At 42.8% G+C, this 17,887-nt stretch overlaps 1 protein-coding gene across 1 annotated transcript in view; it reads left to right on the top strand.

The window, feature by feature from the left end:
• The window catches only part of LOC140071620 (bifunctional heparan sulfate N-deacetylase/N-sulfotransferase 3-like), a 215,078-nt gene extending 198,026 nt beyond the window's left edge, over positions 1 to 17,052 (top strand). The window contains exons 12-14 of the mRNA XM_072119202.1: positions 676 to 785; positions 3,686 to 3,788; positions 15,984 to 17,052. Of these exons, the coding sequence (XP_071975303.1) occupies positions 676 to 785; positions 3,686 to 3,788; positions 15,984 to 16,103 (333 nt within the window). The 3' untranslated portion in view covers positions 16,104 to 17,052. The remainder of the gene's footprint in view (positions 1 to 675; positions 786 to 3,685; positions 3,789 to 15,983) is intronic.
• Positions 17,053 to 17,887: the final 835 nt, after the last annotated feature.

The following is a 17,887-nucleotide window of genomic DNA, read 5'->3' as shown; positions in this document are numbered from 1 at the left end:
TCAGGGTCACATCACCTGATTGCCTCATGGCTGGATCCATACTGGAGAACAGGATTTAACTGGAACATGTCCCATCATCCCCTAGAGGTATGTATAAGAGGACAGTCTACAATCGGTAATCTGATGGTAGATGCCCTTTAAGTGTCTAGGAACCCAAGACAGAAAAATTAAATTATTCCCTGAAGTGAGGGACTGCTGAGTAAACAGAATTATTAACCTTATTAGCTTTAAAAATTGGATATACAATTCACTAATTCTCAAGGTAGCTGTTAAACGTAGGCGGGAAATTGTCAAATAAGACCTATGTGCAAGGAAGTAAATATAAAAGTTTTCAGTTTATTCTGGTCGATGATATGTAGAGAAGGAACTTAAAGCTCCAGCTAAACTATGAAAGAAAACCTGGAAAAAGCATACCCCATGACTTAAGTGCTTGAAGGCTACATTACTAATGAAGTGTCTGCACTATTGAAAGACTGTTAAAAATCCATAAAATACTCATTATCCCCTTCCTGACAGATTGGAACATATAACTACCCAGAACATGTCTTGTAACCTAAGGCATTTGAAAATGCAATATTTTTCACTTTGTGTTGCTAACTAGGAAAGGATAAACCATTTTCTTCTGTAAACATGTATGTGTAGTACAGCCACTAAGAGCTATCTTTGTCTTTTTAGCTGCTTATTGTTGATGGACAACAGTTACGAACAGACCCAGCTAATGTGATGGATGAAGTGCAGAAGTTTCTTGGTGTTTCTCCACATTACAATTACTCAGAAGCATTAACGTAAGTAGAAAGACAGAAGATTATTGTTATTTAAAGGAACTCTTCAGTCACAGCTGATTCATTAAATTGCACCTTGTGCCCTACCTGAAGGGGGAAGCATGACTCTGGGTTCTAGCAATGTTCCAGAATACAATGGAAATGAGTCATGCTCCTCCCTTCAGGCCTCATGCATCATTTATTGAATTAGCTGTGACTGGAGTGTTCCTTTAATGTTTGCTACAAAGGCTTTCCACTATCATTAATACGGCCATAAAATAGTACAATCTATAGGGTGTGTATTAATAATATTTAACATATAATTGTGTTTGGCTGTTATTGGCTACAGATTATAAGTCAGGTGTTCTTAAGTAGGGGACCGCCTGTATTCTGGGTCTCTTTTTGAATGCAAGGGCCGTTGATGACGTTAGAAACACAGCCGCTTTCCAACTACAACCTAAATCTCCAGTTGAGTCCCAAAGAAAGTGAATATAAAAGGGTTAATTGTCTTCATAGCCCTCAAACCTTATCTAATATTTCTTTTATTCCAAGACAACCATGAAGCCAAACTGCCCCTTTTACCTATCCCGCTACTTTTGACAGATATTCAGAAATATGATATTTGGCAAAAAAAAAAAAAACGTTATCCTGTAACCCCCTGTATTCTATTCATAAATAGTGATGAGAGGACCCAACAAAGTTCAGGTTCGGCCGACTTAAAACATGAAAATTTTGTGATGTTATTAGGAGCAACCATCCTGCCCAAAATGCCAGCACTGATTGCAGTGTTACCAGCAGGAGGGAAGTGAGCAAAACTCAGACCTGGTCTTATGTTCACACAGACCAATCTGACAGACCAGAACTTTGTGGTTCAGGTCTGTTTAACACTTTTTATTAACTCTTCCCATTTTGATTTTAATTTGCTTTCAAAAGGAAAAACCTTTCTAGTTCTAGAAATAGAGTAACAGTTTGTAGCCCTGAAAATAGTAATGTTGTAATGTCACAAAGCTTCCTGTGTAAAGGAGCAACTTGAATTTCCTAAGCAACTATGTGCAAATTAACAACTACAAGAGATATGTTATAGCAGTGTGAATGAATTCAACTCATGAGGAAAAGCTACAGGTGCTTATAGGTTCTGTAAATATTTATTATCAAACAACAAAAGCTATGGAGGTCAGACACCAAGTAATTCTACATTCACACAATGTATGCCCGCTGTACCGTAGTACAGCAGGCATACATCGACGCTGCGGAAAGGAGCAGGGGATGAGTGCAGCGTGCCCCGCCCCTCTCCATAGGAATATACAGCTCATGGCGGCGTATTATGTAGAAAGATAGGACATGGCCGTGAACCCGTAGAAATGCATGGGTGACATATATATGCCGTATATACATCGGCCGTATATATATACATCCCCCATACGTTCCTGTGAATGTAGCCTAACACTGCAATTCAAAACTTGCAATCCAGTCTTGGTGGTGTGCATAGAGCTGTGCTTTATGCAATCATGAGCTAGCTGGCTGTGCTCCTCCATGATGAGCACATGCACACGGGACCACGGCCCGAGCATGCATAAGAAATGTCCGAGGAAGAGAGTGACCTCAGTGATGAGGGGAAGCCACGTGTCATTTTTTTTTACATTGAACAAATGCAATGTGGTCTCCCTTTTTTATAAGCAGCCTTATAGAGTAAAACAGCAGCCGGATATTACTGGGGCAGGACTTCCTAATATTTGCTACATCCCAGACTCTGATCCAGTGCTGCCCTTCCTGACCTCCTGCCTGTCCCGGACTACGATTCTGCCTAACGTCTGTGTACCTCACCTTGGCTGCCACTGCAGACAAAGTCTCATCTGTGGAACAACCTGGTGTGAAAACCAGGTGTCACTTAGACTCCAGTCCCAGGTGTTGGCTTACGTCATCGTCACCAGTGGTCCAGTGGGTCCACTACCCTTGGAGCCTGACAGGTTGATGTTTGCTCTATTACATGATAAGCTATATTAGAGAGTATCAATACTAAAGTAAATGTAAGTTTAAAAAAAATGCATTTTTTAAAAATATAAATAATTAAAATAAAAACTACCTAAAACAACCTTTTTATTAAACAAAATCATTGTAATCCACCTCTTATCACCACATACATGGATCTGAAACACTAAAAAGGAAAACTAAGGGTTAATTTAAAAAAGAATGTTATTCTAACCTCCATTTGGCTCAAGCACTACTCTCTTTTAGTAAAAGGTTGGGCATTATGGGCAGAGGCATTAGCTTGAAGGCACCAATAAGGGGTATAAGCACTGTAAGTAAGGCTACATCAGACAAACGTGTGCCTGCCTTACCGTAGCACCGCGAGCATGCGTCGGCATCGGGGAGAGAAGGAGGAGGAGGTGATCGCGGCACACCCCCGCCCCTCTCCATAGGGATATGTGGAACACGCGGTGTATGCACGTGTGCTGCACCGTGCTGCACCGTACCACTCCATATGGCGCCATTTGGCGGTCTATGGGAGGCGTATATAGGTCACCGTATATAAGTCCCCATGCGGCCGTCTGAATGTAGCCTAAGGTAAATAGAGTAGAAAGAGATAACAGATAGCAAGTAAATGCGTGTTTATGTATCCAGTAATAATATTCTGCATGGAGATCATTGATGGTGAGGTGCTGAATGTCCTACATAAGGCAATAAGAGTGAGTTTTGCAAGTTTTACACCGCACACTGCACTGAAAAGTGGGTAGATAAGTGGTGGCAGTTATCCTCTATTTACCTTATTTATTACCTCATTTCAGAACAGGCACATTTGTAAAACTGATGTTAAAAAATAACCTTATGATAATTTTGCCCCATTCACTGTTAACATTTATAAAACAGCAAAACATACTTATATTTTTTTAGAAATATGTATATAATGAAAGTATCTATTGCAGGTTTGACTCACATAAAGGATTTTGGTGCCAGCTCTTAGAAGAGGGAAAAACAAAGTGTCTTGGCAAAAGCAAAGGTCGAAAGTACCCTCCCATGGATGCAGAGGTTTGTCTTTCTGTTCTTAAAAGCTACATAATGTTTTGTGACTGTACTACAAAAACACAGTTAAACCTGTGAAAACCAGCTGCTCTGGATTTCCAATGACTGTTGTATCAAGGTCGTAGTAACAAGTAAATACCCACATGATCATGCTCATTAGTAACACTGTCTCAAGCTGAATTTATAATGCAAATACAAATGAACACATTAGTTATTATATTGAAATATAAGTTTTATAAAGGTCACCTTCCGAGTAATCAGTGCAATTTATTCTGCTCCTTTAATCCCTAAGTGACCAAACTCATTTTCACATTGATGACCAAGACCTATTTTTTTTTTAACTCCTCTTGGACCGACCAGCTGACTTTAGAAATCTTCAGATGTCGCTTCAGTTTTCTACTGCTCCGTCATGAGAAGGGAGATGTGGTTTCTTACCGCTTCTTCCTTCTCCGCTCCTAACAGCATTGCACTGAAGTAGCGTGATGTATAGAGGAGCAGAGCCTGAACCGCCGACTCTATAGACAGAGGCGGTCACGTGATCCCCAGGTTTAAAAGGGTTAATCAGAGCTGCTGGGTCTAATAAGACCAAGTACCTCTCTGGTTAACATGAGCAGACACAGGCAGTTGTTTCTTCCTGTACCTGAGGCTTTTATAGATGCTCCAGTTACATGTGGAAAAAAAAGGAAAATAAAGTAAACAGTGACCTCATGGGGGGAATATGAAGTAAAAACACACACACACAATATGAATAAATATTCATAAAAATACATTTGCACGCTACAATACAAAAAAACATTGCCTTAGTTGCCCCATTTGCCTCTGTACATATCATATACCAAAAAATAGGGAATTCATTAATAATGTTGAAGTTTGAGTTTATTTAAAAATTTTAAAAAATACAAAAGAAGCCTTTTTCCAATTTTAACCCCAAATACAACAAAAAAATGTAACAAAATCTTTAAACTTATTACGTTTTAACTAGCTCTATGTATCCCAAAAAAACACCACAAAATATTTAAAGGTAAAAATGCCCCGGTCACTAGAGCCTTTTCAGGCCGCGTCTCTAAGCGGTTAATTGGGCACATTTACTTACCCGGTCACCGGTGTTCACGAAAGTGCATTGTCCGACGATCATGCACTCTCCCGTGATTCACTACGATCTGCATGTGTCGCTTCCCTGCTCAGGTCCAATGGAGTTCACCTTCTTCTTCTTGGTGCATATAAGTGCATTGTCTTGCGACATAATTTGAAAGTTAATAGCCGAAGGCACGCCCCCCGATTCGTGTTACATGGAAGCCAGTGCAGCTGCGACACAATCCGATTGCGTGCGACACGATCCCAGCGCTAAATATCTTTTAAAGCTGCGCAAATCCCGAAACCGGCAAACAGTCAGAGGAAAGTATGATCTGCGACCCTTAGTAAATGAGCCAAATTCTTCATGTCGCCATATTCTGACGCCAATAACTTTTCCACACAGACATATCTAATGTGTAATTTTTTGCAGGACAAGGTGACATTTTCATTGCTACCATCTTTGGGACTGTGTAAACTTTTGATAACTTTTTATTACAATGTGTGTTGCAAAATGGCAAAAGAAAGTGTTAACTCAGACATTGGGGGGTTTTTTCTGTTATAGCATCCATCACCAGGATTAATCGTTTTATTATACATACCTCACAGGGTATGAAGATCCTGCATTCACATCATTTGACCATGGATTCTAATGGGTTGACAGCCCAGATCAGAACTTATTCTGATCTGGACTGTTAGAGCAGGTACCCAACTATTATAATATAGCCAAGCAGCTTCTCCTCCCAGGAAACCTCAGAAACCCATCAGCCCGACGCCTTAGTGACCAACATAGAAAACTGTATAGGTGATCACTAGAGATGAGCGAGCACTAAAATGCTCGGGTACTCGTTATTCGAGACGAACTTTTCCCGATGCTCGAGTGCTCGTTTCGAGTAACGAGCCCCATTGAAGTCAATGGGAGGCTCGAGCATTTTTCAAGGGGACCAAGGCTCTGCACAGGGAAGCTTGGCCAAACACCTGGGAACCTCAGAAAAGGATGGAAACACCACGGAAATGGACAGGAAACAGCAGGGGCAGCATGCATGGATGCCTCTGAGGCTGCTTAAATGCACCATTATGCCAAAATTATGGGCAACAGCATGGCCATGACAGAGTGACAGAATGAAGCTAGATAGCATCTAAAACATCCAATAATTGACCCTGACACTATAGGGGACGGCATGCAGAGGCAGCGGCAGCAGCGGAAGGCTAGAGAGTGGCATGGCGACATACCCTAAATGGACTCAGGCTTCAAACCAATGGGTAGCAGAGAGGAACCAAAGGAGGTGAGCAAGAAGCGCTCAAATAATATCGGTACATGATAAAAGTTTGCCAGTATATTTTGTGGATTACACAGCAGGGTGGCGACAAAGTTAACATGGAAGCCATGAAAACAATCCAAAATTCTGCCTGACACAGCTCGTTTGATAAGGGGACGATGTATGGAGGCAGTGAACTAGTAGTAGATTAAAGGTGCTGCAGTTAAAACTATGTTAGTTGTTTCTTGGCATGGAGCTGGCGCTCCGCTGCCAGGCGAGCTTTTGCCAATCCAAGCCCCTGTCTCTAGGCTACTCCCCAAACAGCACTTCTAAGAACCTTTCGGATAAGATCAAGTGTAGTAGTGTTCTTATAAGTTTGGGATATGGCGGGTAAGGGGAATGTAAACATCTGCGCAAGAAGCGCTGAAATAATATCCGTAAATGAAAAAAGTTTTCCAGTATATTTTGTGGCTTACACAGCAGGGTGGCGACAAAGTTAACAAGTTTGATGTGGAATGCCCTGCAATAGCTCTTGGGCGGTGTGCCTTTTATCACCTAGGCTCAGCAGTTTGAGCACCGCCTGCTGTCGCTTAGCGACGGCACTGCTGCTGTGCCTAGAGCTACCGACTGATGGCGCCATGCCCACGGATGGTAATTCGGAGGAGGAGGAGGTGGAGGAGGGGTGGGAGGATTTGGAGGTATAGTAGGCCTTTGAGACCTGGACCGAGGTAGGCCCCGCAATCCTCTGCGTCGGCAGTATATGACCAGCCCCAGGGTCAGACTCGGTCCCAGCCTGCACCAAGTTAAGTGTAGTAGCGTTCTTATAAGTTTGGGATATGGCGGGTGAGGGGGATGTAAACAGATGCGCAAGAAGCGCTGAAATAATATCCGTAAATGGTAAAAGTTTGCCAGTATATTTTGTGGATTACACAGCAGGGTGGCGACAAAGTTAACAAGTTTGTTGTGAAAGCCATGAAAACAATCCAAAATTCTGCCTGACACAGCACGTTTGATAAGGCGGGCATGTATGGAGGCAGTGAACTAGTAGTAGATTAAAGGTGCTGCAGTTAAAACTATGTTAGTTGGTTCTTGGCATGGAACTGCCGCTCCGCTGCCAGGCGAGCTTTCGCCAATCCAAGCCCCTGTCTCTAGGCTACTCCCCAAACAGCACTTCTAAGAACCTTTTGTATAAGATCAAGTGTAGTAGCGTTCTTATAAGTTTAGGATATGGCGGGTGAGGGGAATGTAAACAGATGCGCAAGAAGCGCTGAAATAATATCCGTAAATGGTAAAAGTTTGCCAGTATATTTTGTGGATTACACAGCAGGGTGGCGACAAAGTTAACAAGTTTGTTGTGGAAGCCATGAAAACAACCCAAAATTCTGCCTGACACAGCACGTTTGATAAGGCGGGCATGTATGGAGGCAGTGAACTAGTAGTAGATTAAAGGTGCTGCAGTTAAAACTATGTTAGTTGGTTCTTGGCATGGAGCTGGCGCTCCGCTGCCAGGCGAGCTTTCGCCAATCCAAGCCCCTGTCTCTAGGCTACTCCCCAAACAGCACTTCTAAGAACCTTTTGTATAAGATCAAGTGTAGTAGCGTTCTTATAAGTTTGGGATATGGCGGGTGAGGGGAATGTAAACAGATGCGCAAGAAGCGCTGAAATAATATCCGTAAATGGTAAAAGTTTGCCAGTGTATTTTGTGGATAACACAGCAGGGTGGGGACAAAGTTAACAACTTTGATGTGGAATCCATGAAAACAACCCAAATTTCGGCCTGACAAACCTCGTTTGATAAAGGGACGATGTATGGAGGCAGCTATATGGACGACTTTTGGAGGTAGCAATGGAGACAACGTGTGGAGGCTGCTATGGAGACAATTCAATTTGGATAGTGCCTGTATGTGGCAGTCCAAAAAATTTTTCAAACCAGAGGAGCAGGTAGGTGGCCCTCCAGAAAAATGGAATAGATTGAGTGCCTGTATGTGGCAGTCCAAAAAAGTTTTTAAACCAGAGGAGCAGGTAGGTGGCCCTCCAGAAAAATGGAATAGATTGAGTGCCTGTATGTGGCAGTCCAAAAAAGTTTTTAAACCAGAGGAGCAGGTAGGTGGCCCTCCAGAAAAATGGAATAGATTGAGTGCCTGTATGTGGCAGTCCAAAAAATTTTTCAAACCAGAGGAGCAGGTAGGTGGAGCTCCAGAAAAATTGAATAGATTGAGTGCCTGTATGTGGCACTCCCAAAAATTGTTTAAAACAGAGGACCGGGTCGGTGGCCCTCCAGAAAAATTAAATGCATAAAGTACTATAGGTAGAGCCAGTGGGCCCTGTCAAAAAATAGCCAGTTTCCTCTGCTTTACTGTACAAAGAGCAGGAGAAGGAGGAAAATGAGGAGGAGGAGGAGGAGTGGATAAATTATTCAGGTTGAGCTTCCTTCACCTGCTGGAGATTGGAAATTAGGAGAAATCCATGCTTTATTCATCTTGATAAGCGTCAGCCTCTCAGCGCTGTCAGTCGACAGGCGTGTACGCTTATCGGTGATGATGCCACCAGCTGCACTGAAAACCCGCTCGGACAAGACGCTAGCGGCAGGGCAGGCAAGAACCTCCAAGGCGTACAGCGCCAGTTCGTGCCACATGTCCAGCTTTGAAACCCAGTAGTTGTAGGGAGCTGTGTGATCATTTAGGACGATAGTATGGTCAGCTACGTACTCCCTCACCATCTTTCTGTAAAGATCAGCCCTACTCTGCCGAGACTGGGGACAGGTGACAGTGTCTTGCTGGGGTGACATAAAGCTGGCAAAAGCCTTGTAAAGCGTACCCTTGCCAGTGCTGGACAAGCTGCCTGCTCGCCTACTCTCCCTCGCTACTTGTCCCGCAGAACTACGCACTCTGCCGCTAGCGCTGTCAGAAGGGAAATACTGTTTCAGCTTGTGCACCAGGGCCTGCTGGTATTCATGCATTCTCACACTCCTTTCCTCTCCAGGGATGAGAGTGGAAAGATTTTGCTTGTACCGTGGGTCCAGGAGAGTGAACACCCAGTAATCGGTGCTGGAATAAATTCTTTGAACGCGAGGGTCACGGGATAGGCAGCCTAGCATGAAATCTGCCATATGTGCCAGAGTACCAACGCGTAAGAATTCGCTCCCCTCACTGGCCTGACTGTCCATTTCCTCCTCCTCCAACTCCTCCAATTCCTCTTCTTCTGCCCATACACGCTCAACAGTGAAGGACTCAACAATGGTCCCCTCTTGTGTCTCGCCAACATTCTCCTCCTCTTCCTCCTCATCCTCCTCCACCTCCACCTCCTCCGATATGCGCTGAGAAACAGACCTAAGGGTGCTTTGGCTATCAACAAGGGAATCTTCTTCCCCCGTCTCTTGTGAGGAGCGCAAAGCTTCCGACTTCATGCTGACCAGAGAGTTTTTCAACAGGCCAAGCAGCGGGATGGTGAGGCTGATGATGGCGGCATCGCCACTGACCATCTGTGTTGACTCCTCAAAGTTACTCAGCACCTGACAGATATCAGACATCCACGTCCACTCCTCATTGTAGACTTGAGGAAGCTGACTGACCTGACTACCAGTTCTGGTGGAAGTTGACATCTGGCAGTCTACAATCGCTCGGCGCTGCTGGTAAACTCTGGATAACATGGTCAGTGTTGAATTCCACCTCGTGGGCACGTCGCACAACAGTCGGTGAGCGGGCAGTTGGAGGCGGCGCTGCGCTGCCCTGAGAGTGGCAGCATCTGTGCTGGACTTCCTGAAATGCGCACAGATGCGGCGCACCTTCGTGAGCAAATCAGACAGATTGGGGTATGTCTTGAGGAAACGCTGAACTATCAGATTTAACACATGGGCCAGGCATGGCACATGTGTCAGTCTGCCGAGTTGCAGAGCCGCCACCAGGTTACGGCCGTTGTCACACACAACCATGCCTGGCTTCAGGTTCAGCGGTGCCAGCCACAGATCAGTCTGCGCCGTGATGCCCTGTAATAGTTCTTGGGCGGTGTGCCTTTTATCGCCTAGGCTCAGCAGTTTCAGCACCGCCTGCTGTCGCTTAGCGACGGCACTGCTGCTGTGCCTAGAGCTACCGACTGATGGCGCCATGCCCACGGATGGTCGTTCGGAGGAGGAGGTGGAGGAGGGGTGGGAGGAGGAGGAGGCATAGTAGGCCTGAAACACCTGGACCGAGGTAGGCCCCGCAATCCTCGGCGTCGGCAGTATATGACCAGCCGCAGGGTCAGACTCGGTCCCAGCCTCCACCAAGTTAACCCAATGTGCCGTTAGCGATATATAGTGGCCCTGCCCGGCAGCACTCGTCCACGTGTCCGTGGTCAGGTGGACCTTGTCAGAAACGGCGTTGGTCAGGGCACGGATTATGTTGTCTGACACGTGCTGGTGCAGGGCTGGGACGGCACATCGGGAAAAGTAGTGGCGGCTGGGGACCGAATACCGAGGGGCGGCCGCCGCCATGAGGCTGCGAAAGGCCTCGGTCTCTACTAGCCTATAGGGCAGCATCTCCAGGCTTAGCAATCTGGAGATGTGCACATTAAGGGCTTGGGCGTGCGGGTGGGTTGCACTATATTTGCGTTTCCGCTCCAGCGTCTGGGGTATGGAGAGCTGAACGCTGGTGGATGCTGTGGAGGATCGTGGAGGCGACGATGGGGTTTTTGTGGCAGGGTCCTGGGCAGGGGGCTGACTATCAGCTGACACAGGGGAAGGAGCAGTGGTGTGCACGGCCGGAGGTGAACGTGCTTGTTGCCACTGAGTGGGGTGTTTAGCATTCATATGCCTGCGCATACTGGTGGTAGTTAAGCTAGTAGTGGTGGAACCCCTGCTGATCCTGGTTTGGCAAATGTGGCACACCACAGTCCGTCGGTCATCCGGTGTTTCCTTAAAGAACCTCCAGACTTCTGAAAATCTAGCCCTCGCCGCAGGAGCCCTCGCCACGGGAGCTTCACTAGTTGACACATTTGGCGCTGATGCACCAACTCTGGCCCTGCCTCTCCGTCTAGCCCCACCACTGCCTCTTCCAACCTGTTCTGGTCGAGGACTCTCCTCCGTCTCAGAAGCACTGTGTTCACCCGGCCTCTCAACCCAGCTTGGGTCTGTCACCTCATCATCCTCCGATCCCTCAGTCTGCTCCCCCCTCGGACTTCCTGCCCTGACAACAACTTCCCCACTGTCTGACAACCGTGTCTCCTCATCGTCGGACACCTCTTTACACACTTCTTCCAGTACGTCAACAAGGTCATCATCACCCACAGACTGCGACTGGTGGAAAACCTGGGCATCGGAAAATTGCTCATCAGCAACCGGACAAGTGGTTTGTGACTGTGGGAATGGTCCAGAAAACAGTTCCTCAGAGTATGCCGGTTCAAATGGCAAATTTTGCTGGGAGGGGGCAGACTGGGGGGGAGGAGGCTGAGGTGCAGGAGCTGGAGGAGTGCCGATTTCGGTGACATGGGTGGACTGCGTGGAAGACTGACTGGTGGACAAATTGCTGGAAGCATTGTCGGCAATCCACGACATCACCTGTTCGCACTGTTCTGGCCTCAACAGTGCTCTACCACGAGTCCCAGTAACTTCAGACATGAACCTAGGGAGTGTAGCTCTGCGGCGTTCCCCTGCTCCCTCATAAGCAGGTGGTGTCTCACCCCGCCCAGGACCACGGCCTCTGACCCCTGCAGTAGTTGGACGCCCACGTCCCCGCCGTCGTCCTCTACCCCTAGCCCTCGGGTTAAACATTTTGAAAATGAGAGTTATAACTTGAATTTTTTTTTAATTTTTTTTTTTTTTTTTTTTTTTTTGTGTTTTTTAGTTTTTAAAACCAAACGATGCTATCCTATTGCTATGGCTATTTTCTAGCCAAGTATTACAGCACACTACTATGCCAGATGAGATGACGCTGAGTTATGAAAAAAATAAACGTAAAATAAAAAAGGAAATGGCAGACTGTGCCTAATTGAAATACAACCCCGGGCCCTAATAAATTTTCCCACTTCGGTCTTTGCGATGGATATGTGCGTCACTAAAACACAGTGGTCGCAAGTCTGACTCCAAATTGCTCACAATTTACTAGTAGATGCACTGCAACAACTACAGCCACCAGCAGATCAACCAGAAATCAAATATATATAACGCTACTGTAGGCGTAATTAAGCCGTTTGTATTCTCCTATGGCTATTTTCTAGCCAAGTATTACAGCACACTACTATGCAAGATGAGATGACACTGAGTTATTAAAACAATAAACGTAAAATAAAAAGAAACTGGTTTGAGTGCCTAATTCTACTCAAACCCCTAATAAATTTTCCCACTTTGGTGTTTGAGGTGGATATGTGTGTCACTAAGAGCTAAACACAACGGTAGCAAGTCCCCCTGCTAATTCCTCACAATATGGTACTAGCTGCAAATAAAAAAAAAAAAAATTATAACGTTATTGTAGCCCTAAGAAGGGCTGTTGGGTTCTTTTAGAATCACTCCTGCCTAACAGTAAGCTAATAGAACACCCTAACGCTTTCCCTGACCAGCAGCAGCTCTCTCCCTAGCGGCATCCAGACAGAGAATGATCCGAGCAGCGCGGGCAGCGGCTAGTCTATCCCAGGGTCACCTGATCTGGCCAGCCAACCACTGCTATCTACGTGTAAGGGTACCACGTCATGCTGGGTGGAGTGCAGAGTCTCCTGGCTTGTGATTGGCTCTGTTTCTGGCCGCCAAAAAGCAAAACGGCGGGAGCTGCCATTTTCTCGAGCGGGCGAAATACTCGTCCGAGCAACGAGCAGTTACGAGTACACTAATGCTCGATCGAGCATCAAGCTCGGACGAGTATGTTCGCTCATCTCTAGTGATCACTAAGGGGCTGAGGTTAAATATACATCCTTGAGAATATTGGTAAATGTTAGATTGGGAGGTTTTTAAATACTGGGACCGTCCACCTGAGGAATAGCATAATGGTTAAACTTATGTGTGACCAGTCTGTGTGTTTACATGAAATGTTTTTGATGGCAAATGTGGTTTTATGACAATTATGATCACGGTACACCCATGAAAACCTGCACCAGGCAAGATCATGGTAAATTCTGGTGCTATATGGATCATATATGTGATAGCTACACTGCAAAACATAGGATAAAGAGCATAGCAAAGTAAAGATGGTCATTTATCTTTAGTCAGGACATTTGTGTGTGTCTTGTTTTTTCTTATCTTCCTTTATCTTAAATATACAAGGCTGAGTCAATGGGGTTTTTGTGACTTTTTATTAAAAAAGTCGCATAAAAGTCTCAAACTCTTCTGAAACTTCTTCTAAAGTTTTTCTAAGCCTGATCAGGATTGGAGTTTATTTTTTGCGCCAAAATTGCGACTTTTTATACGTTCACTTCTGAGTTTTAAAGATATATCAAACACAACCCTAAAAAATTCTTGCAAGGATAACTTTTTACTAGGCAAGTGGAAAAGTCTCAAATTTAGACACAAATTTACAAATGTGCCAAAAAGTCAGAAATATAAGAGAAAAAAGAGATAAGATAAATTACCCCCAAAGAGTTTCATATTGACTCTTTTGGTTCTCTACTGTTTCCATATATGAGAAGCACTTACTGTATGTAGACCAACCTACCAAATACAACACTTTGTATCACTGGGTGGACAAATAATTCCGTAGATGACACCTTAGCATACTTTATTTAATTAGCAAGAAACAGAACAACTTTCTTAGCAGCATGATGCTACAATAATGGTCTTGTTCTGTGTTATTTTCTCCATGGGTGTTGAAAATCTCGACATTTCTATAATTACATCTGTGTGTTATGTATAATGCTGTCATGACAATTACCTGCCTTACACGAAGCTTTAAGTAATTTTAGACAGCTAAATTTTTAATGAAGCACTCTGCAATAAAAAAAAATATGTGTTCTCCCTGCACGCTACTAATGTTACTGGTAGTTTTCACTTTATTAAATGAAACATTGATCTTTAGTATGAAATGATGAAGCTGTTGCTTTATGGTTCGGATTTCTAAAGTTAATCATCTGCTTAATTTACACATTATAATAATTAGAGACATCCTTCATAATTAGAGAATACTATCTCTACCCAAGAAGTGTAGATAAAATTTCTGAAATCCCCTCACAAACATCAACATCATTATCTGCCATCCAAAGTTACCTGCTCCTTACAACACACTGCAATTGACGGAAGTAGCATGCATTCATCAGCATCCGCAGCGACACATTCAGGAATCTCTGACCTGTCTAAAAAGCATAACGCAAGAGCTGGATTTGGAGCAATGTGAGATTTAGCTATTGTAGAGACCTTGTTAAAAAATGTAACCAGTAACAATATGACTAGGAAGTGCCACCATATCTGTATATAAGGGTTTTTCATTCACCAGTTCCTCCAGTAAGTGTAAACATATGTGCTATTAATTTTGGCTATATTGGGTGGATTCACATTTTTGTGAAGTTGACGAGTGTTTGATTCCATTCAGAGCCCAGACCAAATCTGTCTTAGTCATTGTGCGGTGTAAATCAATTTCCTATTTGGTGCTATAAGTTGAGGTATCTGTAGCCTTGTCTGGTATTAAGGAACTATATACATGTGAGATTCCTCCACAGTTCCAGGCTATGCTGACTTTAAACAATCTCCACCAACTGGGCTTAAGATTAAACGAAAACTTAGCCTTTACTAGATATGAAGTGTCTAAATTCCTAGGACAATCTTTGATTTCAGAACCAAAAAAGAAAATAAGATATCTGAAACTCCAGCCCATTATGGGTGAGGGGCCTATCTTTAAAGGGCATCTAACATCAGATTTACTGATGGTAAATGTCCCAAACTTATTGCTTGTCCCATCTGTCAGGGCATTATGTCAATTTTATAAAGTCCTGGGACAACAGCATTGTTCTAAAAAAAAGACTCTATAATGATACACAAATGAAAAGGAGGTGCTTACAGCTATGTCACCCCAGCACCTCTCGACTCTACCTTCTGATAATATATGAACGCCCCTCTCCGTGTTCATGGCGCATGGCTCCACCGATTGTACTGCCTTTATAAAGCCTTTTTTAGAACAATGCCGATGTCCCAGGTCCTCATACAAGTGAGATCATCCCCTGTCAGATGGGAAGAGCAAGTAAGTTTGAGAAATCTGCCATCAGTAAATCTGATGGTAGATGTCCTTTAAGGTGATATCAAAGAGGAACACCATCTTGAAAGCTGTCATATTGAAGCAAGGGAAAGTTTTGTCATAGGGCAGGTGGTCAGGTAGCATATCTAAGAAGACCACATTTAATTCAGAAATCAATTGCAGCTTTTAGATTTGCAATATCGCTTGTGGTACAAAAGTATCAACTTAGAAGTTTTTCTTAGATACTCATATAGACCAAATCAACAAGATCCAGTGCTTTTAGCTTTGTGTTCAGCAGCATACCCAAAACAGTAAATAGCTCTGCATCATCTTCCCAATTGCTTTTGGAACTTCCTCGGTTGATAAAGGCGATCACACAGGCGATTACACAAACCCGCATACAGTAATCACCCTATTGGCTTCTAAATAGACTCTATAAAGAGTAAGTTCAAGTCACACCAGAACCTTGCACTTCTCTTTCCTATCCCTCATTACACTCTCACATGCCCTAAATACAGTTTTACTAGTTACTAGCTACCCAGCAATCTCAAAAGAGAGACATTATTTATTGTGCATTGGTGGCATATGGACGGCTTTTAGAAAAAAGGGTTAATTGTATTCTGTCGTGGACACAAAATTAGGATGTTGTTATAAAAGACTTTGCATTGGAACGATAGAAATGGCTACAAAAGTAGGCATGACCAATTTTTTATTAATAACGGACATATATATCTTTATCTTTACAGTGCAGAGCCTTCCTGTCAAGTTACTATCAAGATCACAGTGTGGAATTATCAAAACTTCTACATAGACTTGGTCAACCTCTACCTGCATGGCTGAGACAAGAACTTCAGAAAATCAGATAACACAGAGACTGATGGACCTTTAGGTGGCTATCGTCCCTTCACCTATGGAGTTGTTAATGAGATATACATATTTTGGGAAGATTCCCAGAGGAATCTGTTCTCCATATGCAGGCATGTGGATTCCATCACTTTCATGTGGATGATAAAGACAGCCTATATTCTACAATCACAACCTGATGTGAACTCAGTGATGGACAATGACTGGTTGTTGCATAATATCAAACACAATTCCAGTGATATTAAAATCAGAAGAATTCATTTGACCGTCTAATTTTACAATAAATATTTTCTTATGTTAATGAAAAACAATGTCACATATTTATGATTGATATGATTTTTCTATATTATACATGCTGATACTATGGGTACATTATTCAAGCATGTGGTAAGCTGCTACTTCATTTGTTATACCATACTGGATAATTTCATAAAGTGTCTCTACTGCCAGTATTATGCAAAACAATATCATCTTTGTAAGACACTGAAGTGACCATTCCTATGTCCATCATTATAATGTATTATTCAGTGATTGAAATTGTTTTGTATTGGGTTTGCACACTAGACACTATTGAAATTAAACCTTTCTTCTTGAGAAAGTGTTTCCACATTATTCAGGTGTATAAATGTTCTCAATATTTGATTGTAATACAAACAAGGAGAGGACTTGTTAGTATACAATGCTGAATGGCGTACCTCATTTGATTGCCTCTTCGCCCCTGATCAATTTGATGGGGTTTGGTGGTTTTCTTTTTTAATCCATGCACCTGTTCCAAAGATATGGTCCCAGATGTTTAGCTTATTATGATACAGCTCACCCCCCCCCCAACCATTGGCGAGTATGAATTAATTCACCTAAATACCTATTGGGGGCATATTTGAATGGTTGCAAGGATTACTCAGAAAAAAGAAAATACAAAATATACCAAGTATTACATAATAATAATAATAATAATAATAAAGTATTATTATTATTATTATTACATCCAGCATTTTGTAATTGGAAACAGGTCTTCTATTGTTATAAATCATAAGATTATATTTTTTTTACTTGTTACATATTTGCTTTTATCTTAAAGTGAAAGTCACCTTTAGACAATCCATTGTTTCACAAAAATTCATCTGACAAACAGATAACCAGCTCCAGCAATTGCCCAGGATTTTGGGTATGATCATGGTAATAAGCATTCAATTTCCCTTTACTGTATATGGAAACTGACATTTTAATAAACTTTGTATTAACCAAACATATAAATAAATGTAAGAAACTAGGTACTAAATTGTATCCTAAAAATATTCCTATTTATCCAAATGTCAGACATATAACATACCCATTGACATCTATTTTCGGAGATAAAACCAATAGTCAGACCACTGAGAGATTAAGTTACATGATTCCCATGCCTAAATTAAATTAATTAACATACATTATTTTCGAACTGCATGTACACACCCTAATTACCACTCTTTCCTCAAGATTTATACACAACTCATAAATGACCAAGATACTTTGAAGAACCAAGTTGTAGAAGTAAGTTACATTTGATAATACAATTCACATCTATAAATATTGTATCCCATTAAATTTATTATGTTTACAGATATCAACTGCATTACCTACTATTGGGAATAATAAATCTTGTGTGATGAAACAGTTTAAAATAATGTTATGGATGACCTAATATTCAAGATGGTGTGATTTCTGCCATCTCTCCTATATCCTGACTATGTTCAGTAAAAGGAAACACTCCAATGTCTGTGCAAAAGGGTGAAACTTTATTCCATTG

The sequence above is a fragment of the Engystomops pustulosus genome, chromosome 1 (assembly GCF_040894005.1).
Source record: "Engystomops pustulosus chromosome 1, aEngPut4.maternal, whole genome shotgun sequence".
Lineage (NCBI taxonomy): Eukaryota > Metazoa > Chordata > Amphibia > Anura > Leptodactylidae > Engystomops > Engystomops pustulosus.
The sequence above is the reverse complement of the archived record's forward strand: the minus strand, read 5'-3'. Positions and strand labels throughout refer to the sequence as shown.